Genomic DNA, 12,521 nt, shown 5'->3' with positions numbered 1-12,521 from the left:
TATTTCTGATTAAATAAATTCAGCCTTGGTTAACATAAAAGACTTATTTCGAAAAAAAAAAAAGTTTAAAATCTTATTTTTATCCCAATATTTTGAACAGCAGTGTTTTTTCCTATACATTTTTACTACTAAAATGTTGACTACATTTTGTATCATCTACCATTATCTACAAATATGCATTGTGACCTTTGAGGGACTGTCCGACTTAATTCATTCCAGAGATTTTTTTAAGGATTTCAGTCAAGACTCTGACGCTTCCGCTCATGAACATTCTCTTTCCTGTCATTCAGCCACTATACGCTCCATTGGGACTGTGCTATGGGATCCTGTCACGTTGAAAATGTGAACAATCTACCTAAGTTCAACATCCTGGCTGAGGCTCTGGCTTTTCGTCAAGATTTTTCATCATCCATCTTCTTTTCTTTCCTGACAAGTGCCCCAATCCCAGGCCAAGGGGAAGAACATCTACAAAGAACATGCATTCACCAGTGCAAACTGCGGTAATGGTTTACCTCAGTCTACTTTGTCACCGTTCATGCACAAAAGCCACATCAGTTTTTGCCACAAAAAGGCCTAAAGCTCCATCAAAGTCCATCAATCTCCTGGCAACGTCTGTGATCAGCCTCTTTGGTTGTCTACTTTCGAGGTCCACTTCTTAATGATAACCTTGCCTTAGCTTTTGTGCTTAAAGCCTTTATACTAATGACTCCTGACTTAAGCCTTTCCAAACCTTTATCCTGAAGTGCCTTTGAAAGCACCGTTCCACCTTATTTTACTTTATACAGCTGCTTTTAATCTAAATTAATCAAAATCACTGCAACTGAGAACAGATGGGGACCAATTAAATTGTTGCCTGAGCTATAATTTGATCAGTTTATGCATGGAGTGTGTTCATTAATGCAAATTAGATATTTTTATTGTTGTGATATTGATTTTGTTCTCAGTTTAAATCGTGCGCATTATAACAGTAACAAAAAGTAAACACTTTGAAGTGGATCTCAATATTCCTTCGCAGTAATTCTTTGGTTTGCGTACTTACGTTTGCAGTCGTAGCCCACGCCTCTGTAGTCATCCTTACACTTGCACTTGTATGAACCAGGTGTGTTATAGCAGGTGGCGTAGGGTCCACACTGGTGTTGACTCGAAGAGCATTCGTTCACATCTAAAGGATCATTAAAGCAGAAAGAATTGCTTCTGTGAGATCAGGTAGATTTTAAAATAGAAGTCATCAGTTCTGTTCCAAAACTAGAGAACAACACTAGCTTCTTCTTCTTCTTTTTTTCTGAACTCCTTAAAATGCCTTTATTGTAGACTTGAGTTTTCTTTCAGGAACTTCCTAATTTAAATAATTCCCGCCCAAGGCATACGCAAAATAAATAAATAAAGGAGCTTGGTTGAGTTGAGTTAGTAGTGTGTTGAAACTAGCGGTTATGGTAAAGGGCGTGTCATTTCCCAAACACGCTGGAAGCGATTGACCAATCACAACACACTGGTCCAGCCGACCAATCAGAGCGCCATTGTTCCTGGAGGAAGCACTAATTAAACATCACTTTGTCCCTCCAAAGCCATTTCAGCCGAAACCCGAAAATAATGTTTTGTTGTTGTTGTTTTGGCCGAATATTTTAGATTTTTGGCAGTCTTGGGGTTTCTTTCGGGAACAAACATGTCACAATATTCCTCATTTAAATAATTGCTGCCCAAGGCATGCGCAAAAATAAATATAGGTGTGAGGTCTTGTTGAGTTGAGTAAGTAGTGTGTTGAAACTCGTGGTTATGGTAAGAGGCGTGACATTTCCCAAACACGTTCAAAGCGGTCGACCAATTACAACACACTGATCCAGACGACCAATCAGAGCACAGTGTGCTTTTCAGAAGGAGGGGCTTCATAGAGACAGGAACTAATCAGAGCGTTACTGACAGACTGGGAAGAGAGGTGCTGCAACAATGGTTGCTCAAAAATAATGTTTTATGAACATTCAAACATGAAAACCTCTTCTAGTAGACACCAAAAACTAAATCAAGACTTTATAAAAGGGCATAAAATGGCCTCTGTAATGTTTTCAATAAAACACTACTAATCTACTGCATCACTACTAATATCACTAATAGTTATTTTGATTAGAGATATCAAAATAACATGCCATTTTTCAACAGGCATTTTCTACTTGGCTCATCCACCATTGGATAGATTTTCTCAATGCATTATGGTTTATTTAAATGTCTTGTCAGTGAAGGACACATGCAATAATTTCTTACAATTAGCTAATACAAGGTAACTTATACTGTGTTCACATAAAAAAAAAACATAAAATGCTTCTTACAGACCAGCTCTCTGAGCTTTGAAACAGAGCAATGATGATATTATTATTATTATTTTAAACTCAAAAAGAATGTTTTAAAAAAAAAGTGGCACAATACCATTTAAAACCTGAATTTTGCACAAAATGTCCACTGTTGGCAAGAATGTGAGTTAAGTCAAAGATTTTCTTTGGAATTCTTCAATTTTTTCTGTGTTTGAGAATCATCAAATCAAACAATGCTACACTATTCCAACAAATCACATTGTTTGAAAGGTTTTTGGATGTCGTCTATGAATGTAATGTTAATGTGCACTATATCCACCACCAGCTTACCTGTACACTGAAATTTCCCATTGATGTACTGCAGGTCAAAGCCATCATGGCACTTGCAGATGTAACTCCCAAATGTGTTGATGCACTTACGGAAACGGGGACAAACCGCATGACCCGTGGCGCATTCATCCACATCTGCGAAACAAACACACCAATCCATCATTTCTCTACTCTTTTTCAATATACTCACATTGGTTCTGATCACCTCAAAAGTATACTTATATAATTCATGACCTTTGAATTTATGTGTTGCATAATGCTGTCAGGATTAATTGTACACTGTGTTGTTTTGTGCTGGCATATGCTGCATTTAAGTACTATCAAAAATCTGCATCAAGCAGCGTGAACGCTCTGCAGGAGTGCCATTCAAACTCAACACTTATGTGTGCATGTACAGACATCCATCTAACAAAAGCTGCCCTCCTCGGAGCGATAAAAGTCCTCTGCTGAAATGCCTAAAGAGCTGAACACCTGTGCCGTGAAACATTAAGATGGTCAGTCTCATGATTTATGGTGCCCTTTTAAAAAACTCACACTGTTTTCTGCACTCCCCTCCTCATAGCCTCCAGAAAAAAGGCAGAAAAGGGGAAAAAATGTTAAAAGTCAAGCAAGACAAATGTGCGTAGAAGAGCTTTAGGTTAACTGACTCAATTTGTCGCATTCCGTTTGTGATTTAGTGATCTGTGTGGTGAAGATGTGAATTTCTGCTTCTTCAAACTGTGTATGTAGTTGCCGTCTCTAGGACTACGGCATGCCATTAAAACAGTCATTAACGAACGCCACAATGACATTTCCAAGCACTTAACGCATAATAAGCATATCAAACGAAAGAAGCACAGCTCTGTTGTCAAGGACTGGTGCGAGCCGTACGGTTTTGTAGCAGGAGAAAGCGCGAGTGAAAGTGAAACTGTTTTGTGACGTTCGTAATAGCAAAGGTTTGTCATCTTTTCTGACAGCCACAAAAAGAAAAAATCATGTCACACCTTCAAAAGATGACTAGACAGAGCGCAAAGAGATCGTGCTCATTCTTCTTTTGACTTAAAGGGGTCCTGTCATTTTTTATTTAATGTTTTTTTTTTTTCTGCCTGAAGTCTACATCGATTTACATTTATGCAAATCAGCAGATGCTTTCATCCAAAGCAATTTACAGTATTCAAGTTTCCTGGAAATGGCATTGCTAGTGTCATATTATTATTAGCAGTAGTATTATTAGGAATGGCATTGCTAGTGTCATATTATTAAGTTGGCTTGAGAAAGCGGAAAGCTATTTAAACTTCTTCTTCTTCTGAGACTGTAACTCCTCCTAGAGCTTTAAAGCTAGAACCACCAAACTCGGGTCAGACCTTCAGACTGTTCTGATTTATCATGCTAACAACATTCTAGCAATGTGCTAAATTATGCTAGCAAGATGTTAAATCATGCTAACAACATGCTAAATCATGCTAACAACACGCTAAATCATGCATGAAAATATGTTAATCATGCTAGCAACGTGCTAAATAATGCTAACAAGAGGTCAAATCAAGTTAGCAATGTGTTAATTATAATAAAATGCATAATACTGCATGTTTTTAGTATATAATTTATAAATACTAATATATAATATAGCTGCAAGCAGCAATACGGGGCCAAGCCCTGCAAGGCAGAGCAAGCAACAGCCGCTGTAGCGCAATGCGGAGCCAGAAGAGCAAAACATCAGAAATTTAATGTACATCAAGCACAGTAAGCACATCAATTACAGCAGCACAGCTAGCATTTAAGCACCAACAGCAGTGCAGAGCCGGAAGGAATTTAAATTATTATTTTATACACAATTTCAAAGTCGCCCCACACTGGTCTCGAACCCACGACCACAATGGTTCGGGATTCATGACGCATGGTTGAACCACTTGCGCCACCCAGAGGACATGTTTTACAAAGCTGCAGAGGAGAGGCTTCAGTGTGTGAATGAGCACACAAAATCATGTTAACGAGATTAGCATGCTAAGCTAACTTAATGCTAATATAGCTTATGATGTGGTACATCCAATGCTGGCAAAATAGATATCCTCAGATTCGACATGACGCAAGGAATCGATAGACACCAATTTTATGATTTTGTGACAAACTGTTCACAAGTTACAGCCTCTGAACCAATTATGGGTTGACCTCATTAAGTTTGCGACATCATAACTTTTTTTTTCCAGTATAGCAAAAAAATCGGGGACAGTACTTTTATGCGGCTCAGTCCGAAGATCATTTGAGTACATGTTTGGACAAAATTAGACCAATTTTGAAGGAGGAGTAGCGAAAAAACTGTTTTACATTCACTCCAATATGGCGGCCAGTCACATTGTTGATAAATAACATATGAGATATCGTTGAAATCGGCATAAGCCAAGGAATATATTGACATAAAGAAATCAAATTTCAAGCAATGTTAGCAAAAGTTATAAGCGTTTTTTCAAAAAACAATGATATCTCTGGAACACTAGGTGGCGCTGTGATCAAATTTCTCAGGTACCTTCGGGCCATGCTAATGATGATCCATACCAAATTTGGTGAAGAAATTTCAAATAGTTTAAAAGATATTGCAAATTATGACATCATTCAAAATGGCGGACACGTGGTACATCCCATCATGGCAAAATCGATATCCACGGATTTGTCATGACCCAAGGAATCGATAGACACCAAGTTTATAATTTTCTGACAAACTGTTCATAAGTTATTGGCCAAAATATGCATTTTCCATATCTCATGACCCGTAGGTGGCGCTGTTCCCAACTTTGGCATGGAACCTCAGATCATGCTTCCGATGAAGTGTACCAATTTTCGTTTCGATTGATCAAAGTTTGGCCGAGCTATAGCTTCTGAACCAATTTTGGGTCGACCTCGTTAAGTTTGCGACGTCATAACTTTTGATCAGAGAAGAATAAAAAAAATCGGGGACAGTACTTTTATGCGGCTCAGTCCGAAGATCATTTGAGTACATGTTTGGACAAAATTAGACCAATTTTGAAGGAGGAGTAGCAAAAAAACTGCATACTGTACTTTTCAAAATGGCCACTACTGTAATGGGCGGAGTCTTAATGTAAGATATTGGTTCTAATCAGCATGATGAGATGAATCAGGTGTACTAAGTTTCATTTTTCTAGATCAAAGGGTTCAAAAGTTATAACCATTTCAATGTTGAATTTTTGAACTGCTGGTGGCGCTATAGAGTTGGACCTAGAGACTCAAAAATTGCTACAATTACTTTTCATTACCATCACTACAAGTGTGCCAAATTTCATCATTTTCCTATGTATGGTTCATAGGGCTGCCATAGACTTCAAGAGGAGGAAGAAGAATAATAATAATAATAATAATAAGAAAACTAACAGATACAATAGGTGCCATAGCCCCTTCGGGGCTTGGCCCCTAATTATATATTATTTATACAATTTATTATAAAGATAAAATATTGACACTTTTGATGGCAGAAAATCAAAACTCGAATACTTCCTTACAGTATAGTATGCAAAAAAAAAACAGTACGCCAACAGAGTAGTATGTCTGAATGCATAGTATTCAAAAAGGCCACCGGATCATAGATATCCATATAAGGCTAGATGTCTTAAGGCGGAGTCTCGAACGGCATCACCGGCGGCCATCTTGTCACAGGGAAGCTTTCTGGTGAGCTCTGTGGTATCTGAAGGTGAGTGATCAGCACGAACACAAATCCTCTTATCTCACTGAAATCTTGATGGATTTACAAACGGTTTGGTTTCTTACAAACGTTATTAACGTGGCTATAATTGACATGAACGCTGGAACATGTTGAAATTGCAGATTTTCTTAATTATTCATATGTATGCAGTGTCATAACTACATCTCTGACGTTTATAACAAACCAAACCGTTTGAAAATCGGTAGAAAATTGAGCAAGTTATGGTTATTTAAAAGTACATGCACCATTAAAACACAATGTTACGAGTGAGCGAGCTCCGTGTGGCAAGATGGCCGCCGTGTGCGGACGTCGACCTCCATTGGCCAGCAGCGCGGACGAGACATCTAGCCTTTATTATATGATATCTATGCACCGGATGACCTACAACTTCCGGTGAGATTCTGAAGTGTGCATACGATGGACTCTTTACTATCCCATGAGGCCACGGGAGAAGATTTATGAATGGCAGTGAAGCGACAGTAACTGACACTGGTAGATCACATAATAATGACAACATGGCGAATGTTGTACATCCAGATAACATTCATACTACACACACTCACACTAAATAGAACATACTTTTTTAACGGTGGCGAAGTAAATTCAAATTCAAATTTAGAAACTGCTCAAGAAAGTATGCGATTCCAGGCGCAGCTGTGGTTATTTTGGGAGAAAGGTTTTTGTTCGGAAACGTTCTCATGATTGTTACAATCATGTCCTGTTTAGTAGTTTCTGTCATGTCTGTATTCATTCTCATTAGTTGCTATGGTGTCTGATTGGTTAATCTCTGTCCAGCTGGCCCTGTTTAGTGTCCTCATTTGCTATACTTATACTCCCTGTTCTGTTCAGGTATTGTTGGTGTTATCAGTGTCGTACTCTTCTGTGTTTGCTGTTGGATTAAAGACTTTTGTATTTGTTCACCGCCATCTTCGTCGTGTGCTTTCTACAGCCTCCTATCCGTGATAATAATGAGCTTTCTTTCTAAAGATCAGTGAAAATTCGATTACCAATTAAAGTAATGCATTAGCCATGAACACATACCCACACAGGTCCTGCCATCTGGAGCGAGCTGCAGACCTGGAGACGGGCACTGGCAGCGAACCTCTCCTTTCATTACTTCACAGCCGTACTGGCAGTTCGCCATGCTGCATGTCCGGGCATCTGACAGAAAGATGCGCACACCAGGTTTAGCGCTTATGATACACATTTCCTCCACTTATACATTAAAACACAGAGCCACTCAAGAAGCACACTGTACATGAAAAGCAAAATGAACCAACAGATGTTCCATATATAAGCATCCAAGCAAGAGAACAAAGATGAACAGCCATTAAATAGGGTGCAGGGCCACAGGTCGCAGAAGGGAACACACTTTTCCATATTTAGCTTCATGGCCTTGAAGGAAACGAGCAGTGAAGCAGATAACCTTGCGTTATTAGATTGTGCAGTGATCTATTAGCCCTGCGGAGAAACATTCTCAACTAGTGTGTCGAGGGGGTCGTCACAGACAGCACAGCCCATTTTACACCAGACAGCGAGGTAAAAAACACTCGAGAGAAAAGAAGATGGCACATTGTTCCTGCTAATGCTGGTTGAAAAACAAACAAAACCAAACAAAAAAACTCAATTATTTTCTAAAGTCTTGAAGGAAATGAAATAAGAAAGAGATGAATTACGAAACCTTTAAATTTGTGTGTACTGCATAAGTAATAGATCTGGGCCAGGTTAAAATATCACAGTCAAAATAAATCAAATAATTTAATAAAAAGAAGTTTTAAGAAATAATAATAACATAAAATAACAATTAAACCAAAAAAATCGAACAGACATTACATCAAGTTGAATTTACAAGTCGGCATATTTGGCACTTACAGTATTTGAAGTACAGTGATGAAGCTGATTTCAAAAGAGCATTTTTTTTACTGTCAAATAACATAAAGTTATGTATAATTTGAGCTTCTGCAGACTCTTATCAGATCAGCACCCAACCTCTCCAAACTATGACAAAACAAAAACATTCTTTTTTTAATGTGGAAAAAATAAAACCTTTTTCACAAAACAAACAAATAAATAAATAAAATATACTGAAGGAAAATTGCAATTTTCTCTTTTTTCAATGTGGAAAAATAAAACCATTCAAATGCATTGCATAAAATAAAATAAAATAAAATAAAATAAAATAAAATAAAATAAAATAAAATAAAATAAAATAAAATAAAATAAAATAAAATAAAATAAAATAAAATAAAATAAAATAAAATAAAATAAAATAAAATAAAATAAAATAAAATAAAATAAAATAAAATAAAATAAAATAAAATAAAATAAAATAAAATAAAATAAAATAAAATAAAATAAAATAAAATAAAATAAAATAAAATAAAATAAAATTTGGCACTTACAGTATTTGACGTACAGTGATGAAGCTGATTTCAAAAGAGCACATTTTTTTACCATCAAGTTATTAATAATTTGAGCTTGTGCAGACTTTTATCAGATCAGCACCCAACCTCTCCAAACTATGCAGTAATCTGCCATCCGAGCACTGACAATGATCGTACCACCCACGTCACCATATTTTGATTAACTCTGTGATTCAGTGGTGTTTGCTGAAGTGTGAGCTGTGGGAAGGTGAGAAAATATTTATCAGAGAGTGTAATCTTGAAGCCTCTGGAAGCACACTTAGCACCAGGCAAGCACAGGCACAGTCCACTTGGCGTAGGGAGGATAGCTTAAGGCCAGCAATAACACTTAGCCTTAGCCTGGCAGGGTTGAAGTTCACAGCTTTCTCATATTTTTTTTTGTGAGTCACTTGAAAGCTCTCTGCAGGGTTGAGGGACGCCCTGAGCTCAGAGTGATTTGTGTATGGCAGAAGAGACTATAAAAACACACTAAATAAAATAAAATCCCGGAAGGAAAATTGTGACTTTCTCTTTAATAAAAGGGAAAATAAATGTAATAAATAAAATATAATAAATAAATTAATAATAAATCAAAACAAAAGGAAATTTGCGATTTTCCTTTTTTTTCCAATGTGGAAAAATTTCAAATTTCTTTTTTTTTTTTCTAAAATGGAAAAAATAAAACTTTTTAAACAAAACAAAACAAAACAAAAATATATTTTTTTTAATGTGGAAAAAATAAAACCTTTTAAACAAAACAAAACAAAAATATTCTTCTTTTTTTTTTTAATGTGGAAAGAATAAAACCTTCCTTTTTTTCCAATGTGGAAAAATTTCAAATTTCTTTTTTTTTTTTCTAAAATGGAAAAAATAAAGCTTTTTAAACAAAACAAAACAAAAATATATTTGTTTTTAATGTGGAAAAAATAAAACTTTTTAAACAAAACAAAACAAAACAAAACAATATATTTTTTTAATGTGGAAAAAATAAAACCTTTTTCACAAAACAACACAAAACAAATAAATAAATAAATAAAATAAAAAGTACAGAAGGAAAATTGCAATTTTCTCTTTTTGGTGTGGAAAAATAAAATAAAATAAAATAAAATAAAATAAAATAAAATAAAATAAAATAAAATAAAATAAAATAAAATAAAATAAAATAAAATAAAATAAAATAAAATAAAATAAAATAAAATAAAATAAAATAAAATAAAATAAAATAAAATAAAATAAAATAAAATAAAATAAAATAAAATAAATGAAACCATAAAAATACAATTATTTTTAATAATCCTAATTTTATGTTGTCCGTATTTTTGCATTATCTTATCATTCTTTGTAAAACTTTTTGGAACAATATACTATAAAGCCTGTAGAAATCCAGCTTGTAGAAACAAAACATAGTGGTTGACACTGCTGGTAGCACTATCATCCGTTTTAAGCAAAGCGCTGAAGAGCTATTAAACCATTGACACAGTAGGACAGCACGTGTAAAACAGAGACGTAACTCACTTCCACAGCTCCCATCAGGTAACAGCATGTATCCGTTCAGGCAGTAGCATTTGTAGCTCCCGTATGTGTTCATGCACCTGTGTTTACAGGGCCGAGGCTTGAGGCCGCACTCGTTCAAGTCTGCAGACAGAAGAACAGAGAGGGGGAGGTTAGAACATCCTCCTGTGAGAGAGCAAAGGAATTAGGCTTAAACCAGAGGTCACATTTAAAAGGTCAATCCTTTTAAACCTGTGAGGCGGCGTCTGCTAGAAGAAGGTGAAGCCGCAGGCCACCGTGTCGGGACAGGCCCACCTCTGAGCGCCTCACTCCACAGGACGCTGCACTTCAACAAACCTGAGCTTTAGCTTCCAACACTCTGCGTCTAACACAAAAAGTAACTTCTTCCTTTTGAAAACTCTGCTCAACTCTGCAAAGGTTAACTACGAACTCATTACCAGACTTTAAATATTTTACAATATTCTAAACTTTGAAGCTGTTGAACTATTTCTAGACTTTGAACACAAACCTTACTGCCATATAGAGACAATTTGAACCATATAACCACCTTAAAACTGTAACTTCAGGACAGCAGATTGAGTGCCAGACCAAAGAGGTAAATCAATAGAGCTATGCATAATAGCAAAAAACATATATGTATGTGTATATATATATATATATATATATATATATATATATAAAACATAAAAAAAACATCACATTATGAGACCAATTTTTTCATGATTTCTTTATTCTCAATTGCTGAATTGGTGTTATTGTTACTAAAACTTAAACTAAAATTATTCAAAATAATTTTCATATATATATATATATATATATATATATATATATATATATATATATATATATATATATATATATATATTATATATCAGATGAGAAACAAAACAAAAAAAAAGTTAAATTGAAATAAAGTGAGTTTAAGTTAAATATAAAAAAGAATTTGAACATTTGAAAATTTGAAAAAATGTAAGAAATATTAGAAAAATAATAAAAATGGGAAAAAAATTACTAAAATGAGGTCATTTAAAATATTAATAAATACTATAATAGTATGCTAATAATACTAAAATAACACTGAAATGCTGATCTGAAAACTATATAATTTATGTGTTGATTAATTAATTCATTAATTAATTAATATCTGGTGTTTTCTATTTTACAAAAGGAAAAGTCAGTGTGAAAATTTTGTGTAATTCTCCCAAAGAACTAATGATTTCAATTTTATCAATATATAAAAAAAAGATTAGTTCAATATTGTAAATAGTGAAACAAACATTGTATTTTCAATTAGCTTATTATATACATTTTCTTATTAATTTATTAATTTTGATTACTTGATAAATTATTATTATTTTATCTATTTATCCACAAGGTTAAGTGATTGTTTAATTGTGTATCCATTCCTCAAATGATTATTGAGTAGCACAAAAGTAGCCCTCATCTGGAAAAAATACAAGTAAGAGGTTTTCTATATCAGCAAGGCAAAGAAATGCTTGATTTGTATTTGGGAGGGAAAAAAACGATATAGTTCAATCCGTGCTCAACCATATATCCACATGGCCCATCAGCTGGGCTACATATCACTTACATCTCAATATCATAAGCTACACAGCCAGGTTTATAGGCCAGACACGTAGCATGATGCCTGCAGTCTCATTTGCACCGGACTGAAAATAGATCCTCCTGGCTGGTGTACATGAGTGTCTTTGGCATGGCCCAGTTCTGAGAGAATGGCGCCATCTTTAGCGGTCGGTTATGCGCGGAATGCATTCCTAGAGAAGCGCGTGCTGGCTATATTTGACAGGTGGCACTGATTTAAATAGATGAATAGCAGTGTATTACTAGTAATTGGCAGTGGTGGGAGGTCACTCGACTGGGATGATTAGCAGAGGTGTGCGAGGACAGCTCACTGCCATTCATCTTACCGAGAGTCCACCACTAGGACCAAATCAATCTCTCGGTTGCAAAGTGGAATCAAAATCGAGTCTAAATCTTTTTCAAACCGTACCACATTCTCCTGTAAGTATATATTGCGGCTCTGAAGCTGCTGCTGAAGCCGTGATTACGCACTCCAAATTTCAATTCCCAATTAGGCTGCAGTTTCATGATGATTTGGGACATAATTGACTAATGTTGACCCTTTCCTTGACACGTTCTTTGCTTGTGGATTTTAGCTGGGCATTTGCAATACTTTTTGGAAAAAAGTCTTCAAACACTAGTTGGAATTGTGTCAAACGTCTGCTTTTATGTTTCATGGAAGAAATGAGGGAGAATGAATAA

At 35.3% G+C, this 12,521-nt stretch overlaps 1 protein-coding gene across 2 annotated transcripts in view; it reads right to left on the bottom strand.

The window, feature by feature from the left end:
• Positions 1–12,521, bottom strand: part of npnta (nephronectin a) — a 49,722-nt gene that overhangs the window by 9,244 nt on the left and 27,957 nt on the right. For both annotated transcript variants that reach the window (XM_084096380.1, XM_084096379.1), the window contains 4 exons: positions 10,242–10,361; positions 7,366–7,485; positions 2,634–2,768; positions 1,040–1,162 (listed from right to left, as the gene is read on the bottom strand). In XM_084096380.1, coding sequence (XP_083952506.1) covers positions 1,040–1,162; positions 2,634–2,768; positions 7,366–7,485; positions 10,242–10,361 — 498 coding nt within the window. The remainder of the gene's footprint in view (positions 1–1,039; positions 1,163–2,633; positions 2,769–7,365; positions 7,486–10,241; positions 10,362–12,521) is intronic.

Source organism: Abramis brama (assembly GCF_963993115.1).
Source record: "Abramis brama genome assembly, chromosome: 2".
NCBI classification, from domain to species: domain Eukaryota; kingdom Metazoa; phylum Chordata; class Actinopteri; order Cypriniformes; family Leuciscidae; genus Abramis; species Abramis brama.
The sequence above is the reverse complement of the archived record's forward strand: the minus strand, read 5'-3'. Positions and strand labels throughout refer to the sequence as shown.